Genomic DNA, 20744 nt, shown 5'->3' with positions numbered 1-20744 from the left:
ATCCCCAGGGAAGGTGGGCCCATCGGAATTTCCAACTTTTCGTTTGTTTTTTAAGCTCCTTGAGATAAGGGTAACTTAGCTCTTCATTAAATGTGGGCAAGTGAATATACATGGCCTCCAGAAGCTCCAAGCTGGTCCAGAGTTTCTGTGGCCTAGTTGCTGGACAAGAGAGTGGGTGGTTTGCAGAAACTGAAAGAAAGGCCCAGCTCTCCCTCAGCTGTATTGGGAAGGGGAAGGGGAAGCACCAGGCCTGGGGCTCCAGGCCAGAGGTGAGACCCTGGGCCTTGGCCCTAGACTCCACAGTCCCCTGAAGTTTTTTCAGTCCTGATGACTGCATTCTGCGTTCACTTGACTCTCCCCCTTTGCAGCCCAGCCATCAGCCCTGGTCTGGCCTTGACGACTGGCTAATTTTAAGAAACCTACTGAGGTTGGATGCTTAGGACTTTGCCCAATCTCAAAACGGTCACTATCAAGAGGAGATGATCATATTAATTAATTATATTAATTTATATTATTTGTAATGTTAACTACAATCTGTACAGCCCTTTACCATTTACAAAGTGCTTACATGCTCTCACACACACAGGCACCTGCACACACAAAATCCTATTTGATTTCACAGCAGCCATGCGTTGGCAGAGCCAGGGATCTGGGATTTCCAGAAAGAAAGTGAGGCCTCAGGGAGGGAAACCAGTGCTCAAGGTCATCAGCTGAGGGCCAGCTGCTGCTAAGGTGGTTTCGAGAGGATAGATGTGCTCTCCCAGCCCATTCATTCCTTCATTCATTCCTCCATTCATTCCTTCCTTCGTCCATCTAGCATTTATTAAGCACCTACTGTGTGCCCCATTCTGTGCTAGACACTTATCCCTAAGCCGGGACACTTTTCCAGAGAGCAAGAGTTCTTTTGTTCTTGAGAGATGAGTTGGGGAGAGGAGGGACAGCGATCCCATGGTCCCTGGGAACTCAGGACTCCAGATGGGGTGTTCTGGCCAAGTGGGGAACCTCATCTTTCTCTCAATAATAATAATAATAATTTTAATTCAGGGAGCCTGCACAGCCTGATTCCGACAGGCCTGGCTCCTGTGGGGCAGCTGTGGCTGGGGCTAGGTGTGGGGAATGGGAGACTTCTACAGTCGGCCGTAGAGTCCTTGGCAGGGCTTAGGCCGGTGCCACCTGGCTGGTCTCCGTCTTGGAGGTGCTGACGGAGGCCTCGTCATCACCCAGTGGGTTCTTGCCGCAGCACAGGGTAGTGATCATGCAGTTCCGGAACTAGAAGGCAAAGGACACGAGTCAGGGTCAGGGTCCGCTGGAAGTGTATGTAGCAAACTGTGGTGATTGGCAAGATTTGCCTCCAACCCCTTCCCTGCTTCTGGCCCTCCCAGGATCCACGCCCCTCTCAAATCTGGCTCCCTGGAGGGAACTTTGTAAGCCCCAGAGATGCCAGGGACCAAATCCAATGGGGTTTTCTACTCATGACCTTCTCTGGTGTCCTCTGTGTGCCAAGGGTTATTTGTAAGTTATCTTATTTAACCCTAGAGATTAGGAGTTTGCCCTTTCTAGGAATGAAGACACTGAATGGCCAGAAAAGGGCACGACTTGACTAAGTCACATAGCTAGAAAATGAAAGCTGAGATTTGAAACGGATATGCGTAACTCCAGAGACCATGTTTTCCCTCACTGGATCATGGATTCTGCAGAGAAGTCACTGGTCGCATTCATCCCTCAGCAAAAGACTTGGCTCTGTGTTCAGCTTTGTGGAGACTGGCACCATTGCATTCCCAGGCTTGGGACTTACACTCTTTGACTTCTAAAGTGGGTCTCCAGAACTATCTGGACTGGCACCTCTCATGCATCAGAGACACCCGGAGGGCTTGTGAGAAATGCGAGTTCCTGGGCCCACCCCAAGCTTCTGATTGTGTATTTCTCCCAGATGACGCTGATGCCCTGGGAGATACCAGTCTTCCCGCCTGGTTTTGCAGGTGGGGTGACTGAGGCCCAGTCCTGGCTGTGGCTTGTCCTCTGCAGGCAGTGCCTGCAGCCTGGGGCCCCTGGACCCTCTTGCCCCGCCATCAGGCACCTGCTTGTTCATCATGATATAGATGACAGGATTGTAGATGGAGGAGGACTTGGCAAAGAATGCTGGGATGGTCATGAAGATGGGGCCAAAGTTGGAGCCCTGGTGGGTGAAGATGTAGAATGCGACGCTGGCGTAGGGCACCCAGCAGATCAGGAATGCAATGACCATGATGATGACCATGCGTGTGACCTCCTTCTCAGCCTTCTGGGTGGTGGCCGACTCCTGCTGCTGGGCAGCCGCCTGCAGGGACACAGGGCCTGCTATCCAGACTCCCCTGGGACAGGGGCCGGGCTCATCCCAACCAACGCATACATCCCCAGAGCCCAACATGGGACCATACCTCCTTGACTGTGAAGACGAGTTGGCCATAGCAGAAGAATATGACGATCAGAGGGATGGTGAAGTGGACCACGAACATGTAGACGACAAAGGACTCGTTGTTGACCTCTGGGTTGAGTGTGTAGTAGTCGATCCCGCATGAGCACTGCATGCCCTCTGGGATGTACCTAAGCACCAGGGGTGTGCGGGGCGGGGGGAACAGGAGAGGGCATAAGGGACACCCATGTGTGAGGGACTTGGGCATAGGCTGCAGCCGGTCAGGGCCCTGGCTTGGCCAACACACCTGCTGTGTGGCTGGTCTTGCTCGGGGCCTTGCTTTCCCTCTCTGTAAAATGGATGTGATGAAATACCTGCTTGGCTGCGTGACTGTGGGGATCAAATCAACTGAGATGAGGGGTTCAAATGCACCTGGTGAACACTGTGGTTTGGTTGTACAGCAGCCATGGTATCCAGAGATGGCCTAGTCTCTTGCCTAGCAGAGCCCGTATACCGCTGACCTGCGCTGGGTTTCCTCACCAGACCTACTGCTCCCCATGGCTGGAGGCCGGGCCTCAGGCTGTGCAGGGCAGAGGTTGGTGGGGAGAAGGGAAAAGCTCCCAAACTGTATATCTGAAGCAGTTTGTATAAACCATTGTCTTACTGACACCGTAAGGGTGTCTTCTAGGCCAAAGATGGGCACACAGGTTAACTAAGGGATCTTTGCACATTTTGTAGAAACAAGAGGTCCTAGGGCCATGTGATTTCGGAGGATGGTGACAATGGAGTGGCCTGAGTGGCCGTTGGCTGTGCCTGGGGGGATGGGACTGGGCAGGACTGCAGAAGACAGGGGAAGATGTTGGAGGGGGCGGGCTCAGACCCAACAAGGAACAAAATATTGACCCCAGGAGGCTGAGAGAGGAGGGAAGGGAAGAGAGATTGGGAATTTCCTGGAAGTAGAGGGACGCGAGGCCTTTGGGAACCCACAGCCCAGTTTCCCAAGCCACCGTCCTCCCGTCTCTCATCTGAGCCCCATTTGGAGATGATGGACTAGAGGCTGCAGAGGACCAAGTTCCCAGGGCCTACCATGTCACCACTGGCACTAGATAGACTTGGCCTCCCCAGGTGCTGAGGCCCAAGGTCAGAGGGAACTACCTATGGGGCAAAGAGGATTGGAATCTGGCCCTGGCTTAGTTGAGGATTAGGGGCAGAGCCAAGGTGAAGGGTTGAGGCATCTTGGATTCTCCTTGACATGGGGGCTCAGGAGATGGGACCAGCCCCCATAGCAGCATTAGGGTCTGATTCTCTCTTTCCCTGCCCTAAACCCCTCCCTTGGGAGAGCTACCAGGGTGGGCATGTGGAGTAGGGGGCATATAAGCTGGATGCCCAGAACAGACAGTGCCAGCTTTGAGTCCTGGCTGGGGGACCCTACAAAGACCCCCTGGGGACCCTTCTTTTCTACTCAGTGTCATTACCTGGACCAGCCAACGAGGGGGGGTGCAGCACAGGCCAGGGCCATGACCCAGGTGAAGGCGACGCCCATGATGGCATGGTTCTCCCCGAAGCGGAAGTTGCTCATGGGCTTACACACCACCACGTACCGCTCAATGGCCAAGACCACCAAAGACCACAGGGCAATTTCACCTGCAAGGCAGTCAGGGATCAGTCAGCACACCACCCACCTGGACCCTGCTGTCTGTCCAAGCAGGAAGCGTCTTCCTGGAATGGAGAGGGCAGCCAGGAAGGCAAACTAGGGCAGGGCTGGAGCCAGGACCAGGGATGGAGAGGCAAAGGGGCTGTGGAGCAGAAGGACCCAGATGCAGAAGGAGAGTGAGCAGAGTGTTCCCCAGGAAGAGGAGTTAGTTCAGTAAGGGCTCTGGGTTCGCGAGGAATGGAAAATCGGATCCTAGGGTCATTGTTACACTGGGAACCCCATAGGGAGTTTTCACAGAAGAACATGTGCTTTTTGGGGTGACAGGCAGAGTGCCTGTTGGAGTTGGAAGTCCTTCCCTCCCTTGGAGAATGAAATAACCTGGGTCTGTGGGTCCCCAGAGGTAAAATCAGGAAAGAATGGGGGGATTCAGATATCATCCCCAGAAACTCAGTAGGGAGGTTGGCCATAGAATTTATCAACCAAACCGGGATGTTTCTGAGAGAGAAAGCGAACACGACTAATTATTACTCCAGGATAATGATTGTAAGCTGGCACCAACCCTACAGAGATGTGCCCACACGTGGCACCTGCCTCACCCCTGCCTTCTAGCCAGAGACTGCCCAGCCCACTTCCAGTCTTTCTGTGTGGGGAAGCTCCTTCCCTTCGAAGAAACCCCTTCCATAGGAAGGCATTACACTGTGTGGTGATCTGTAGCTTTGAAGGATTCTTTTGAATAGTTTCTTTGACTGGAAAACTGATGGGGGTACTGCAGAGATAACAGACCCCATTTAGCAGCTGAGCAAAGAGAGACCCGGAGAAGGGAAGAGACACATGCAGGGTTGTGGGAGGGCAGTGACCAGGGCCTAGGTCTTCTGGCTCAGACCAGGAATGGGCCCCCTTCTCTGGGACACACAGCCTCTTAGGCAAGCAGGAGAGAGCCGAGGGCAGCTGGCAGAGCCTAGCACCAGCCACAAGGACGGCTCGGCCTCCTCGCCTCCTCTTTCCTTTACGTGTCCAGGATGCTGTCTCAGCCCCATTCCCAGGGAATCTCTAGCTATCACGGGGTGTTTGTCACCTTTGATGACCACAAATCACCCAGTGGCAGTCCACAGGCAAGGGTGTCCCACATACAGACAGACCCTTCTCTGCAGGTCGGAGAGATGCCGGTGGGGAGATACTGAGCCCACTGGCCACCACAGGCGGAGTCCAGTGGCTGGAGGACTGATCATCTGGGATGAGATCATCATCATCCCATCTGGTGGGACAAGACTGTCCAACCCTGGGCTGAGAGCCCTGAGAACAGGGTTCTGTCCTGCCCATCTCTCTTCCCAGTGCTCGGCATGGGTCTGACCCAGCACAGATGCTCTGAGGGGAAAAGAACAAGGCCCGAGGGGCCATTGTGACGTGGGCTGGAAACTCAGCTCTAGCCCCACCATAGTGAGACCCCAGCAAGGCCCTTGACGTCTCTCATGCTCAGTTTCCCTAATGAAATAAAGCAAGACAGCAGCACCACTCTACACGAGATCAACTGTGCCCAGGGCTGCCCTCCATAAACAGCCTAGTGTGTCATCACTGATGGTGGTGTTTTCAGATCAAGCAGATAATGCTGACGGATGTAGGGGGGAGAAGGCCTCTTAGCCACCATCCCCGGGCTGTCTCCAGATCCCTCCGCTCCCTCTGGCTCCTGCATCCCCCACCCCGCCACCCCTACCCTGGCTCATACCGCCCAGCGTGGCAAAGAAGCCCTCCAGATTGCATCCCGTGGGCCCGAAGACAAAGTATCCGTGCAGCGAGGTGTAGACGGTGGTGGTGAAGCCCCCCAAGACCATGAAGAGGTCGGCCACGGCCAGATTGAGCAGGATGTAGTTGAGCGGCGTGCGCAGCTTCTTGTGCTGGATGGTGACGTAGAGCGTGAGGAAGTTGATGGGGAAGCCAAGCACGATCAGCAGGAACATGTAGGCAGCCAGCATGGAGAACTGCCATGGCTCGGCCAGGTAGTACTGCGGGTACTCGAAGGGGCTGCGCACCACGCCCGTCTTGTTGGAGAAGGGCACGTAGAAGTTCGGGCCCTCTGTCCCGTTCATGGCTGCGGTCCTGGTGGCTGCCCTGTGGGCGGCTCAGACCCAAGAGTTCTGCGGAGGCCTGAGCTCGGCCACCCAGGGCTCTGGCTGGACAACTGCACTGACCACCCCCCCAGCCCTTTATAAAGTGACCTCCCCTCCCTAAGCTCCTGGCTGAATCAGCACCTGGGAGATTGGGGGCGTTATTAATCATATTAATCCCCACTGCTGCAACTGGGGGACCTAATTGGCTTCCAAGAGGGGCCAAGGTGACTCTAGACAGAAGCTAGAGATGGGAGGAGCTAGGGGCCCTGGGAAAGAGCAGGAGGTCCGCCCCCAACTCTTCTGGTCCCCAGGAGTCTCTGCTCCTATCAATCTGGTGGCCATGGCCTGGCATTGGGACCACTGGCTCCATGCCATGTCTCTCTCACTTCATGTGAGCTGGCTTTGTCTCCCCACTGGACCACAAGCTCCCTGAGTGTGGAGGCCCTGGTGGTTCTCTCAAGTCTCACAACCCCTCACCCAGCTCCCTACCTATTCCTTCCCCACCTGTCACCTCCTGGCTCACTCAGGTGCCGGACCCTGACCCTAGCCCATCTCACCAGATTATGAGCTCCGTGAGGGCGGGGGCCATGTCCTGCCGGCTCTGCACTCTGCAGGCCAGACATACAGCCAGGCAGAGCCCAGGAGCTCAATAGGTATTCGGGGTTGGAATTCACTCACTCTCTTGTTCATTAAATATTTATGTACAGACCACTGGGGATACAAAGATCCAGAAAGGAGGAGGTGATGGGGTGGGGAGGACTCTAGTGTGGGAGGAACAGGGCGGGGAGACTGTCTATAAAGGAGAGGTGTCTATGGAGGGGAAGTTTGGGTGTTTGAGGAAGGGGGGGGTACTTTGCTAGGTTGCCAAGTGGCTGAGACTGAAGTCAAGGGCTGGCGGAGGCCTGAGGCCTGTCTGGGCTGAGGCTGCACCTGGGCTGCAGGGCCAGCTCTAGTGGGTCTCCATGCCAAGCTGAAGAGCCTGGGCAGTGGATAGTGGCTTGGGCAAATCTCAGGGGTAGAAACATGGCTCAAATGCACCCAAAGATATATTGGAGGAAGTGTGGACAGAACAGGGGAGCAGGGAAAGGGTGACTGGAGGAGGAAGGGGACAGAGGCTCTCAAGGCTCCTGAAGCAAGGCCTTGCATCCCGGAGGTGGCTATGTGCCAGGTGCTGTGTTGAGCACCAGATTGCTGTCGTGAGCAAGGCCAGCTTGGTCCCAGCCTCCTGGGGACTCCAGTGTGAAGGCTAGGCTGAGCATGAGCCTGGAAACAGACCTGGTTGGACACTGTGGCACACAGGGCACATCCAGGGATGTCTGGTCAGTCTGGGCTAGGTCAGTGGGTCTTGGAAGCTGTGTGACAGGTAACTCCAGGAGGGCAGGTTCTGGGGACAGTTGGAGGCTTGGCATGGACGGGTCCACCCCATCAGTGAAGGGAGCACAGCCATGCTTCTGAGGAATGATGTGAGGCAGATGGGAGTGCCCGGCACAGGGGTGCTTGAGGACCACCCTCCAGCCACAGATGTGTAGCTGCCTACAGCTGCCTACAGCCACCTACTGTGTTCCCCAGAGGGTGCTCAGCTCTGACAAATGCCATGGAGAGGGATGATGTCTGCAGGTAGTATCGTTCTATGGGGTTGTCAGGTCTTGCAAACAAACACATCCTGAAACCAATGGAATAGGAAAAGTTCAAATTGCCACCCCCTCCAACACACTGTCATTTGGAGCAGCCCGGGAAGATGAAGTTTGCACAGTGAACTTGGTGATGGAAGAAGCCAGTAGGGGATGTGTCCTCCCTGTCTCCAAGACTTCCTTCCCTAGGATTCTCTTTTGTATAGTCCCTTCCCACCAGACGTGTTCACGCAGGAGAGTACCCCCTTCTCTCCAGCCTGCCTGGGGCTCCAGACCTTGCCTGTCCCGAGTGGTGTCCAGGCTTGCATATGGGGGGTGCTGATGAAACGTTGCTGGTGGAATGAATGAGTGCAGGGAAGGCATGGGGGTGCGGTGTGACCTCTTGCAGTTTAAGGTGCTGGCTCAGGGATTAGGCCCAGTGCTAATGAGGTCAAGGTGGAGGGTTTGATTCTGACGTGGGCCCCAGTAGCCACACGGAGGGAGGAGCCCTGATTCCCTGGGCCAAGACCAGCCCACACACAGCCCTGTGAGCCCCCAACCCTAGACCTCAATGCCTTGCCTTCACCTCCTCCTAATGCTTAGAACACCCTGGAAACTTCTATGTTCTGTTCACATGTTTTTTTTGTCCATCTCACAGGCTGTCATCTGAGCAGACAGGGGTGGAGGGGTCTGCCCAGCTCTCAACAGGGTTCCTGGAGCCGAGCGTGGTACTCGGCACGTAGCAGAATGCTGTAAATCATTTCCCCATGCACTGGAGAGAGCTGGGATTTCTGTCTGTTCTGTTCACTGCAGTATCATCCTCAGAGGCTGGTGCATAGTAGGTGCTTAGTATTTGTGGATCAAGTGAGTAGATCTAGGTTATCTCAGTCAGTGCTTCCCTCTCTAAGTCTCAGAGTTTAATGACCCTCCCTCACAGGACCATGGCCATGGGGAATTAAAGGCCTCACAGGGTGACATTGCACTGTATTCTGTGAGCAACGACAAAGAACCCTTTTTTAAACTAAAAATACTCCTTGTTCAGAGCAACTGGCTCAGAGTGAGCAGTTAGTCATTATAAGTCCCTTCGTCTGATCCTCCCTACTACATTGCACAGGTGGAGAGACTGAGGCAGTAAGTCCATGGCCCAGGTCATGTGACAAATCTGGGCTGTCACCTGCCTGGCCTTGCCTCCTTCCCCACACCAAAGACAGCTCTCAGGAAAGATCTACTGCCATTCATACCATGGTATAAATGACCAAAATGGGTTGTGCCGGCCTGATGGGAAAGCCACTAGCCTGACTCATATGGGCCTAGGGCAGCAGTGGTGGCCCAGAGGGCAAAGGGTGGCACTGGATTCTAGCCTGGGGAGGCATCTGGCCTTTCTGCCTCCGTTTGTTGGAACTAGGAAACCGTGGGAGATCCATGCCCACCTGCTGGGTACACTGACCTGCTTTCCCACCAAGGCCCAGTCACAGACCTCCTGACTTTACAATTTAGGTGTCATGGTCCCCCTCAGTTGGGCATGGTCCCTTTACACTTACCCTCACATCTGGACCAAGACTCTGTAGGCACATAGCCTGGGTGCAACCCACCCCCCTCCCTTCCCTGTGCCTCAGTTTCCTACTCTGTTGCCTATAAGTGATCAATGACCAACAGTGTTAGCCTCTTAGAGTCTAACTCAGGTTACGAAGGTCTGGTCCCCATTTGCAATGCACTCCTTGGTGAGGACCCCAAGTCTACAAACAAGGGCCCCCACTCCATCCTACTGGTTTTCTACTCAGAACTGATCACTATCAACGATGGTCTTATTTGTCCCCTTATGACTCACTGCCCACCTCTCCAGAGTTCAGGGCTGGCCTCGCCTGTACTTTGCTGCATCTTGAGCAGGCAGCTTGGGGTAGCGGCTCAATAAATAGTTGTCAAATGAATGGATGACTCCTGGCCCCTCGTTAGGTCTTACTCCATACCCTCTGACCGCTGAGGAAATGGGCTCAGAGGGTTAGTGTTCCTCAACAGAGCCAGAAGTGAACCGGCTGTCTGACTCCTCAGCCTGAGCTTTCTTCTCCCATGCCAGGTGCTCCAGAGAGGGCCCAGGAGCACACCAAGGGACAAGTCCCCGAGTGGGTGACTTTCTGAGCCATTGGCCCCTCAGTCAGGCTTGGGGATGATCTGTGGAGGTGGACAGCTGGTGGTGGCTCTCTCTGAAGATGGTGGCACCTATCTCTAGGTTTCTTGAGCCCGGCCCCCTTGGAGCCCAGGTGCAGGGCTCTGACTTGGCCGTGGAGGATTAGGGGCTTAGCAGGTAGCACACAAATAGCTCTTAAGCCTCTGCATAGAGGTGCTGCTGCTTCAGCAGCTTCCTCTTCCCCCCACCCCTCCCCGTCTCTGCTCCCTGGCTTAGCCCCACCTGGCTGCACCACCATGGCTGAGTGAGGCCTTGGACTGAGCTGAGAATGTCAAAGGGAAGAAAGGAAGGAGACAAACTGACTCTCCTCCCCTTCCTTCCTCTTCTCCTCCAATCCCACTTCTTCCCTCCTCCCTCCCTGCAATTCTCTCTCTCCCTTTTTAATATATTTTATTTATTTATTAGACAGAGATCACAAGTAGGCAGAGAGGCAGGCAGAGAGAGAGGAGGAAGCAGGCTCCCCTCAGAGAGAGAGCCTGATGTGGGGCTTGATCCCAGGACCCTGGGACCATGACCCGAACCAAAGGCAGAGGCTTAACCCACTGAGCCACCCAGGCACCCCATTTCCCTCTTACCCCGACATTTGCCAAACACCGTTTATGTGCCAGGCTCGGGGCTAGGTGCTGGGGACACTCAGATAAATCCTATATATTCCCTGCCCTCAAGGAGCTCCTAGTTTTGGGGGCCAGCTAACAAGGAGATAATAACCATGGGAGGCAAGGCTCTGCTCCCAGGCCCAGTGCTGTGAGATCCCAGAGGAGCAAGGTGTGGAGCAGGAGGGAGGCAGGAGGCTTAGGCCGGGGGACAACTGTCCAAGGCACAGGGAGCAAAGGACCAGCTGGCCTGGGGCCTAGGGCCAGGGAGGGCAGGCCTAGGAGTCCGGATGTTAGCTGGCTGTCAGTGGAGAGGGTTATAAGCAGGAGAGGGGTATGATCAGATTCCCATTCTAGGAAGATGCTCTGGAGTCTGGGTGGAGTGTTGGGATAAGTGCTTGACCCAGGATGAGAGCTCTGCCCAGTGCAGACCTCTTTGCTGAGGCTCCTGAGGCTGGCACAAGTGGAAGGTTGCCTGGTATCTGCCATAGGCAGATGGGGCCTTGGAGATGGGACATCTCTGTACCTGTGTGAGAGCCACGAGGGGCTCCTGGCTTCAGTAGCCTCACTGTCGGTGCATTGAGGACACCCAGCTGGTTGAGGCCAGGCTAGAGCCAGGCCCACCTAAGGCCTGGCCTGGAGCTCCATCTGGGCCACACAATCCCCCTCTTCCTATTTCTTTCTTCCAGGGATATGGGCAGTGTTGGGGACTTGGGAGGATCAAGTCCCAGCCTGAACAACCAAGCTGTGCGGTCTCCAGCAGCTATGTCTCTCTCCAGGCCTCAGTGTCGTCTTAGTGAAAGGGACATTTCAACATCCCACGGTGCCTTCCTTGTAGCATGTGAAGGGTCGTCAGGCTCCTCAGATGGAGACTGAGGCTTCGAGCCTCAAGGTCAGAGCTGGAGTATGCCCTTTTGCACACATGAGGAAACTGAGCCTTGGAGAGAGAACAGGCCTGGTCAAGACCCCATCTAGTCTGAGACAGGGGAGACGCAGAACAGAATGCCTAGGTGTAAAGGCTGTGCCTGGGTATGAATCCTGTCTTGGCTCAGTAAGTATTTGTTGAAGGAAAGGAGAGAATGTTGCTGAGCCTCAGTTTCATCATCTGCATAATGGGCACCCTGGAGGCTGTGGAGGATTAAATAAGATGATGCGTGGAAAGTGCTTAGCCTGGTGTCTGGTATTCAGTGAGCATTTGACTTAAAGGTAGCTACAGTGATTGTTTCTCAGACTCAGACCTCAAGAGCTCAGCTTCCCGGGGGCAACAGAACTTGGCATGGCACAAACTAGTTTTTGTGTTATTCAGCTGAGATGATATATGATGGAGTCTCAGGCTGGGCCCCCTCCCCCTGCCTCTAGCCACGGACCATCTGATCTGTCACTGTGATTGACGCCTGTTGGGTGGCTGGGGCTGTTTTCTCTCTCTCCCCTCTTCTTCCCAGCCATATGCAAATGATTTTAGTTCAAGTAATGCGCTAATGGAAATCTTAACACATTAATAAATGTTTAGCAAGAGAGAGAGCATGCATGATCGTAAGTAATTAGACACTCAACGGAGGAGTTCTGTTGGCACAACTGTCTGGCTCTCTTTCTTTATTTTCCTCCATCATCTCCAAAGAAGTGCAGAAGGAGGCAGGGGGAAAGGGGTAAGGCAGGGGCCAGCTTCAGGACTCACTGCTGGGTAGCTTCTGTAGCCGCTCCCTTTTCTAGGTCTGTCTTCATCCCCCCAGTGTGGACATTTGTCCCACTCTGCCCACTTCACAGATGAGCTGTAAAGTATCAATATCTGATCACCAGGGTGGGTTTCTTATCTGACAGCCCAGTTCTCTTTCCCGGCTGTCAGGACTTTGCACAAAGCTCTGGATCATTGATACCTCTGGGGCAGGTAGAGTGGAGGGCAAAGGGAACAGGGGTCTCAGGGCAGGACAGATCAGGAGCTTCCACCCAGGGCTGGGTGAGCCCTTGGGCCCAGTACCTTCACCCAACCCCATGGCTGCAAAATGGAAATCATAACCCTTCCATCACAAGGCTGGTATGAGAATGGAGACAATATATGGAACTTGGCTGGCACAGAGAAGGTGCCCAATAAATGTCAGCTCTCCCTCCCCAGCCTCCCATGTGCTACTCACTCTTGCCCTTGACCTGCTGAATTGGACATTGTTGATGCTCAGGGGCAGGGACCTTAGCAAAACCTCAAACAGATCCACTAGCTTCAGGAGGTGGAAGGAAGGGGAAAGCCTCAGTGGGGTTGCGGCCTCTGTGGAGCTGGGGGAATGGGGTGAAGGAGGGGCGCCTGGCCATAGCCAGAAAGCAGAGGGTAGGCTCCAGAACCTCTGAGGAGAGGCCCTCTTTGCCATCTTCTTTGGAGCCAGGAGCCTTATTTTCTGGTCAAGATGGAGCCCCACTAAACCAAAATAAATAAATACCCATTCCCCTACCCATTCCCATATTGCCATTTCGATTAGATTACATTTTAAGAGCAGGCAAACGTAATGTTCCTCTCAGATCAAATTAGAAACAGGTGCACTTTTGCATAAGGAAATTAAGTTGCAGACAATATGAAGATTTGCTAAAATGCAGACACTGATGAAAATAAGTAGCCCTTTTATTTGTAATTATTGAGGCAATCTGTTCGCAAAGTGTACATGTTAATGGTCTGACAGATCTGTGGACTCCAGCAGGCTGCCACGAACAACTCAGAGCCTCTCTGAAAGTAACAGATTTTTTTTCTTAGAAAATATATGTACATTCTCTTCTCCATCTCCTGGTGCTATTTACAAGGCCTGAAATGCCATAAATAGGAATTCCGTGGTTACACAAGGCCCCTCCCTAAAATACACACTTGATCTGGGCAGAAGACACATTCTGACAGTTTAACTCTTTCAGTTGAACTCTTCTTCCTTTGACAGCCCAGCCAAGTGCGAGGCGGCCCTGGTGGGAGCGCTGGGTTCTGAGGGGGCCAGTCAGGAGCTAGGGTCGTCAATGCGCCTCCGACAGTAGGGGCAACAGGTGTGCTGAAGCACCAGCAGCTCGTAGTCCTCCGAGTGGAACATCTGAGGGGAAAAGGTCATGACCCAGGGCCAAGGCCTGAGCCTGGCAAGGACTCCCGCCCTTCCAAGTAGAGGAGGCTTGGCAGTGAGTCAGGGCTAGAAACATCAGATCCAGAACACCTTTGTCTGAGGAGTGAAAGGGAGGGGGAGAAGGGTCTGGGGTCCGAGGCCCCTTTTTTCTAAGTGAAATTCCAAGGTACATCACACTTGCCTGGGTCTCCCTGGTTAGGGGCAGGTACAGAGAGCACAGGGTCAGGGGTAAGCCCACTCCAGACAGCATTCAGAACAGAAGTGAGAAGAGGGAGGGCCTAAGGATGGCCGAGTCTCTTCCTAGCTCAGAGCCCTGGCCTTGGGATCACTTGTGCTCCTCCCAGATGCCAGGTGTCTCCAAGGGGACACTTGGGAAATGGAAAAGCAGCAGAAAGAAGAAACTGGTAGCCACGCAGAAGCTATAGGCACAGTACCTGGAAGCAGGAGGGGCACATGGTGATGGAGGCATCCGGCAGGAGCGAGCGGAAGTACTGCCACTGCAGGGGAGGGGGCCAGCGTTTGATGAGGACGTCCCGTCGGCTCATGGAGCGCAGCACCGACCGGTTCACCACCACAGGCACAAACTCGGAGCCACCTTGCTGCAGGATGGGCAGGTGGAAAGCAGGGGACACCCGTGCTCTCAGCCAGGGTGACATGTTTATATGAGTCACAATCCCAGAATCTTTGGGGCAACCAGGGAGGACCCCAAAGACTTCCCCTGCTGGGTACCTTCAGAGAACCCTGCCAGGTCATGTAGCTCCTGCTAGCCAACTCTAGTGATGGGGTCCCCACCACCTCGACTCCACCGCGGCCCAGACAAGGAACAAGTCCACTTCATGCCCAAGTGTGTACAGGAGAAGGGACCTCCGAACCCCCACCCAAGAGGCCTCATGCGCCTCCTTAGCTCATCACTCAGAGAGGTACTCTCACCTCAAAGCTCAGCTTTGCCGTGAATGGGTCATCATCTCCCATGGAGTCCACAGTCTCATCCAGCCTCAGAGTTTGGGAATCTGGAAGGGTCTAGTCAAGGACAGAACCTGAGGCTGAGTGGGAAATAGGCCCCACCCTACACCCAATGCAAGATTCACAGGCGCTTTCTGTGGGCCTGGTGTGTTTCTCCATGACTCTGTCTATGGAATAGGTTTCTAGATGGAGGAATGGAGGGAGTGCAAGCCAGAGAGGAGACAGCCCTAGACACACAGAGGCTGGGACCAAGCCCCAGTGCCCAGGAGGGAAAGGTGCTCTGATGGGACCTTTGCTGCCCCACACAGACCACACCATGGCCCACAGGGGCCTGACCAGAAGCATCAAGTGAGCAGAGACTTTGGGCCTGCTGTGGGTGGGAGTAGAAATAATGGGCCAGCTGGAAACCATGGCCAGCCAGCAAACTTGGCAATTCCTGGAGAAACACTTAGTAATCACCGGGTTGCCTGTAGGCACTTGAGATGGACTTGCAGGTCCTATTTCACGGAGAAGCGGGTGAGAGCTCCTGCAAATCCTAAGGCCAGCTAGACCAGGATGAAGGTGCTAAGGAGCTGCCTCCTCTGCCAGGTGGTATCAGAAGAGCTGATATGAGGCCGGGGCGGCTCGGGCTCCCACCAGGAAGAGCCCCAGGGGAATGGAGGCTGCTGGTGCCGAATCAGGTATGAGATGTGGTCCCACCAGGCAGCAACAACCCAGGCAGAGCATCTGATTTCTGTCTCCCATCTTTGGCAAACAACTCCCTGGCTTTTCCTTTCTCCTCTGCTCCTCAAAAACGTAAAATGTGGCCCACAGACCAGCGGCACTGGCATTACCTGGAAGCTAATGAAAAGTCAGGCTCCCATGCACCAAGACCTGCTGATCCAGCTGCTGTGTGCTAGCAGGGTCTGTAGGTGCTGAGTGTATACAGTCACATGTAGAAGCCCCCTCCTATGTCCAGGTGGGACAGTGAACATGGTCCTAGCCAGAGGAAAGAGCTGAGGTGTGGCCTTTGACCCAAGCTGTCCCAGCAAGGATGTGCCTTGTGGTTTTGCTGTCATTCTGGGAGGAATGTCAGCCCTTTCCACGGATTTTAAGGCTGATAGGATGCAGGGCTGGTACTGCTGGTGGGATGGGGTAGGTGCTGCCAAAGAATGAAGCCACCCAAAGGACAACAGAGCCGACAGGACAGGAGACAGCCTCCCACCAGTGCCAACAGAGCACATGGATCCGGCTGAGTGTCCAACTATGGCTAGGCTTCTTTACAGCCTTTTGTTTGCTCAGCTCGATCATGGTTTTTTCTGTCTCTTGTACACAAACGTGACCTGACTAGAAAAGTTGATACAGACATCATATGCTGTGTTGGTTGCTCATCAGCTTTGTGTGGCCAGAAAGACAGACGGCACCTTCTAGGAGCCAGGTGGGTGGGAGGCCCACCTGCAAATGAAGCGAAGGTGACTATCAAGGCACCATCTCCTCTTCCACATGCCTCTTCTGGGCCTGTGGGCATGTACTGTCCCCTTGGTACCTCTGCGCACTGGCCAGCTCTCAGCCTGTTGCCAGCCCCTGTCCCTGCGACCATGCAGGCCTCTCCAATCACTCAGCAGTGGCCTGCCATGCCCATGCCTCCACTGGGCCAGCCATCCCTCAAGCCCCTCCTGCCTCCTGTCTTACACCCAGGCCTCATGCTCAGTTGGCACACACAGAGGTCCAGCTGAGCATCCAGGATACGGTTGCTTGTGATCTCTTGCCATTTGTTCTCACGCTTGTGTCTTGGTGCTTCCAGGTCAATAAGGGAGACAGCTTCTTCATCAGTGATCCCCTCTTCCAGATAGAATTCAACCAGGTGCAGCACCTCTAGAGGGCACAAGGCATGGGGAAGGCCATGGGGTGGCTGCCTCAGGGGGAGCCAGGGCCTGGGATGCTCTCACCAGGCAGCATGAGGGGAGGTGCGAGCAGGCTTCTCACCCAGCAACAGGCTTCTCTGTAAGCAAGGAGACCCACAGGGCCTCTTTCTGCCCACTGCACGTCTGGAGGAAGCAGGCATGTACTCATGTGTGTGCATGTGTACATGTGTGCATAGGTGAAAACCAGTGGCCTTTAGCACCCCTTCTTCCCACTAATAGCCAGATGGGCTCCTCTACAAGGGAGGAGGAACAGCCTCTGCCCAGCTACCTGGAAGGGGTTTCTGATTCTTCGTCAAGGTAGAAGGAAGCGGGACTTAAGAGCCCATCTTAGCCTTCCAGACCAAATGCACAACCAGTGGCATCTAGGGCACTTATGTCATGCAAAGCCCCATACCAGGATCTGAGGGGCGGGTGCTTCAAATTTGGGCAGCACTGGGTCCTATTTCTGGGAACCCTTTGTGACTGTGCATCTGGTGGGGTGGGTGTCACACTGTCCTCAGTTTACAAATGAGGACACGTGTGGCCAATCAGCAGCAGAGAGAGCCCAGCCATCCATCTGCACATGTCAGACTCACCATAGGAAGAGGCAGAGAAGACGAAGGGCTGGCGGCAGTTGATGCAAACGTTGCCCAGGTTGTTCAGCAGTGGGTTGTTGGTGGAACAGCGGTAGCACAAGGGCACCAGCTCCTAAAAAGCACAAGACCCACAATTGCCTGAGAGCCAAACCCAGAGTGAGGAAATGCTCCCTACTCTGATTTGTGGGCCTGGCTGCCAAGAAGCAAGGCTACCTGTATGGGTGGGAAAGGGGCACCGGGCTTAGGACTCTATGCGTGGAGACTCAGGATAAGGGCCTACAGAGGCATCTGAGGCCCTGTCACCTGGGTCCCACTGCCCTGGACTCCTTCACAGGCAGGGCTCAGCAGCACATTTCTCCGGCAGGAATGACAACACCACAGCCACCACACACAGGATGCTTAACACACACCACGTACCCTCCCGCACACATTATATGGGCTGGCTATTTATCTTGTGGGAAAACTATTATGTATATCCTCTTTGATAAAGGGGGACACCGAGGCTCAGAGAGATGGGAGACAAGGCTAGGAAATGGTGGAGCTGGGATCCAAACCCAGGTCTGTTTGATGCCAAGTCTCTGCTCTGAGCTTGAAGGAGACAATTGTGAGAGAAAACAGGTTAAATTGGAAGAAAGGTGGCTGGGGCACAGCTGGGCTACAGATACCTAGAAGAGTGATAACCTGGTTCCAGAAGAAAGAGGGGATAAGGTAGGAGCTCCTAGGATGAGGTGAAGACAGAGCCATCTGAGCATGCAGGAGCAGGGGGAGGTTAAGGGCAGAGCAGCATGGGCTGGGCTGTAGCCGACTCAGAGTCTCATGGGAAGGCTAGGCAGCAAGGGAGGGCAGGGCTCTGGAGCCCACAGGGACCAGGGGCTGTGGCTGGAGCAGAGCCGGCTGAGTAGAGAATAGAGGTGGCAGAGAGGGAAAAGCAGAAGTCAACAAACCAGGGCTTGGGAAAAGGAGGAGGGCACAGGATCCTGAGACCACTGTAGCCATCTTTCAGATAGAACCCCGCCGGGAAAGAAGGCATCAGGGGATGTCCAGGAAGAGGAGTGGAAGCCTCTTGCCTGAGAGAGCTGTGCCCTCACCTCACTGTCATGGAAGGGCTTGGAGCGGATGGTCAGGCTGCCCAGCTCAATGGACTTCTGGAACCTGGCGGGAATCTGCAGACCCTGCAGCTTGTCGTAGGCATGTCGGGCCAGCTTGTAGGCACCCAGGGCTTTGCTTTGCTTGGCCAGAGTGAAGAGCGTGTTCCTGCGGACGATAGGGTTAAGGACAGCAGAGGCCACACTGGGCCCGAGAGCTGGCATTGCCTATCCTCAGGGTGAGCACTGTGCTGGCGTGCAGCTGGTGCTAGTGCCAGGAGGGTATAGGTAGGAGCCTGAGGAGTGCTTTGCTCACTTGTGGGAGGTAAGTGTAATTCTCAGATATCACAGCATAGGGATTTTTCCAGAGATAAAGACAGTGCAGTTTCCATTAATATTTTAACCTTGCTTAGGTTCTCTGGGCCAGCTGATGGCTCATCTTGTACCCTGAGTAGGCCAAAATGGCTCTCCCCACCTCACCCAGCCTGCCAGCCAGGTCCTAGAATGCCCAGCACCAAGTGCCATCCTGCTCTAGGCTTGCCAGGTGGGGCTGGTCCCACACTGCCTGTGGAGCTCACTCAGATCCAGCTCAGAGGCCACTGGCTATAGGGCACTTCTCTCTGCCTGCACTTCACCAGAAGCCACAGTGATTTCTGAGTGGCAGCCTCCCCTGTTTTCTGAGACTTTCCTCTGAGCTCCTCAATCTGAGGCCCCAGGCCTTTGTGCTGGATCCCAAGTCATCTTAAATGCTGTCTGCACCCAGGCCAGGCCTGTCCTTCCTTCTGTGTCCCACCTGTGAACCCCCTTCCCCACTTCTCCCTGGCAAGCCTCAAGTACCATGTCTCCTTCCTACTCTCCTTCTTCCTGATGCTCCTGCTCCCCACAAGCCCAGTGTGGCTCCTTCCACTCCAGAAGTTACATAGCGGTAAGCTTTCTTGTCTATGTCTCCATGGTCACTCCTCAAAGTCAGGGACCATGTCAGGAGCCACTTCCAGGTCCCCAATGAACAGTATAGGGTGCAGTTTAGGACAGGGGTTCAATCAAACAGAACTTGATGGGAAGACTGGGCAAAGGTTCTCAGGCTCCAGCAGGTTTGGCCTTGGCCACACCTCTGCAAAGTTCTCAGTCAACAACATACTTCTTGGTTCCCCTGGAATGTAAATGATGGGCCTGGAACCTTTAGAGAAGCCACTTCTCACCGATCAGTACCTCTGAGGCCTCTCCTGGGAGGGTCTTTTCCTTACAGAGAAAAGGTAGGGTTGGGGCTGGGAGGGGGCTGAGAGAATATAAGATTTAGAAGAGGATGGGGAAAATTATGACTTTTATGACCTTAAAAGATTTTGGTCATTTCCTGGTAGCTTCTGGAAGCATGGGTCCCCAGCCTTCCTCTTTAATGGCCCTTATAGTTCCAAAGAAGGTGAGGCCAACTCACATGGAGGCCCTCAGGCCACTACCTCTCCAGCCTGACTCCCACCTAGGGTGGGCTTCAGAGTCTCCCGTATGCCATGCTTACTTCACCTCTGTGCCTTTCCATGTGCAGGGTGCTCCCTTGGAATATCTACTCTACCATCTTCCCTGGTGCCTCATGGGATAGATGTCGGCTCTTCCAGGCAGCCCTCCCTTACTATGGCCTCAGCCTTAGCTACATTCCACACGTGGACACAGCTCACATCCCACTGAACTAAGCCCTGACACTTGTCACTCCTCTACTGGATAACAGCTTTGTCACCTACCACCTGGCCTGATGTCTAGGGCACAGCAGGTGCTCCATGCCCCGGCTGAACAAACACCCTCTAACCTGCCCCCCAGGAAAATGCCCAAGAATCCAAGAGCTTCCTATATTTCTGTTATACCCTTATTTATGGGTTCCAGGAGGGCTTGGGCAGTGGACTGGTTAGAGACCCACAGCTGGGCTAAGCCCAGAGAGCCCCAGAAACTAATCTTCTCTTGGCACTGGCCCCCTGGCCTCCCTGGCGAGCTGCTTCTACAGTAAAACTGTAGCAGCAGGACAAACTCTCTCTCTTCCCTGAGGGTTATTGGAGATAGGGAAGGTTCTGCCAGTAAAGTGCTCTGGAAAGAGCTTCACAGGGGCCATTAGACAAGAGAGGTGGGACAGAGGGTGGGGGTGAAAGGATACACTTTAGAGATGCCCAAAGGGGTGTCTTTGGTCAGGCTGTGCAGCAGGAACCTGGAGATGTTGAAGAGGGTTTCGGGAAGATGGAAACTGAAGGGCTCCTCCTGCAGTGAGAAAAGCAAATGGGGATTGAATTCCTCAATGAAACAGCTGCTGGGACAAGTTAAAAGGCAACCAAAAATTCTGAAATATTTCAGTAAAAGAGCAGCTTCCCTTAATGAGCATCTATTATGTACTGGGTGCTTTACAGCTGTCTTAACAAAATTCTGTAAAGTGCACTTTCATCCTCACTGTACTGATGAGCAAACAGGCCCAGAGAGATAGATGACTTGCCCAAGTCACCCAGCTAGAAAAGAGCCGAGCTAGGATTCAAACCCAGGTCTGATTCCAAAGCCCAAGAATGCCTCTCCTTGGCTGTGTTGCCTCTGGGGTGGGTTATGATTCCATTTCTCTGAGCACTTCAA

At 54.1% G+C, this 20744-nt stretch overlaps 2 protein-coding genes across 7 annotated transcripts in view; both read right to left on the bottom strand.

Moving 5' to 3' along the window:
• Positions 1-1043: 1043 nt before the first annotated feature.
• On the bottom strand, positions 1044-6142 carry RHO (rhodopsin). The gene is made up of 5 exons (XM_032360881.1): positions 5770-6142; positions 3868-4036; positions 2418-2583; positions 2078-2317; positions 1044-1269 (listed from the first exon to the last, which is right to left on the bottom strand). Exons 1-5 carry the CDS (start codon positions 6128-6130, stop codon positions 1159-1161), a joined length of 1047 nt encoding a protein of 348 aa, XP_032216772.1. The 5' UTR covers positions 6131-6142; the 3' UTR covers positions 1044-1158.
• A 6984-nt stretch (positions 6143-13126) lies between these two features.
• IFT122 (intraflagellar transport 122) overlaps positions 13127-20744 on the bottom strand; it is a 71696-nt gene continuing 64078 nt past the window's right edge. For 4 of the 6 annotated variants that reach the window (XM_032339849.1, XM_032338346.1, XM_032340689.1 and 1 more), the window contains 7 exons: positions 20284-20384; positions 18150-18315; positions 17062-17173; positions 16311-16436; positions 14550-14629; positions 14054-14218; positions 13127-13592 (listed from right to left, as the gene is read on the bottom strand). In XM_032339849.1, coding sequence (XP_032195740.1) covers positions 13503-13592; positions 14054-14218; positions 14550-14629; positions 16311-16436; positions 17062-17173; positions 18150-18315; positions 20284-20384 — 840 coding nt within the window. In that variant the 3' untranslated portion in view covers positions 13127-13502. Of the gene's footprint in view, positions 13593-14053; positions 14219-14549; positions 14640-16253; positions 16437-17061; positions 17174-18149; positions 18316-20283; positions 20385-20744 lie in introns of those variants that run through there. The other 2 variants (XR_004285289.1, XR_004285400.1) reach the window with 2 other exon arrangements.

The sequence above is a fragment of the Mustela erminea genome, chromosome 1, assembly GCF_009829155.1.
Source record: "Mustela erminea isolate mMusErm1 chromosome 1, mMusErm1.Pri, whole genome shotgun sequence".
Classification (NCBI taxonomy): domain Eukaryota; kingdom Metazoa; phylum Chordata; class Mammalia; order Carnivora; family Mustelidae; genus Mustela; species Mustela erminea.
This window is presented reverse-complemented; position numbering and strand designations above follow the sequence as displayed.

Excerpts from the sequence above, each read along its gene's own strand:
- RHO (XM_032360881.1), bottom strand. The coding sequence starts at position 6,130 with ATGAACGGGACAGAGGGCCCGAACTTCTACGTGCCCTTCTCCAACAAG. Across the intron at positions 2,584-3,867 it reads CCCCTCGTTGGCTGGTCCAG|GTACATCCCAGAGGGCATGC; the intron begins GTAATGACACTG and ends CCTGGTGCTTAG. Across the intron at positions 1,270-2,077 it reads ATATCATGATGAACAAGCAG|TTCCGGAACTGCATGATCAC; the intron begins GTGCCTGATGGC and ends TTTGCCTTCTAG.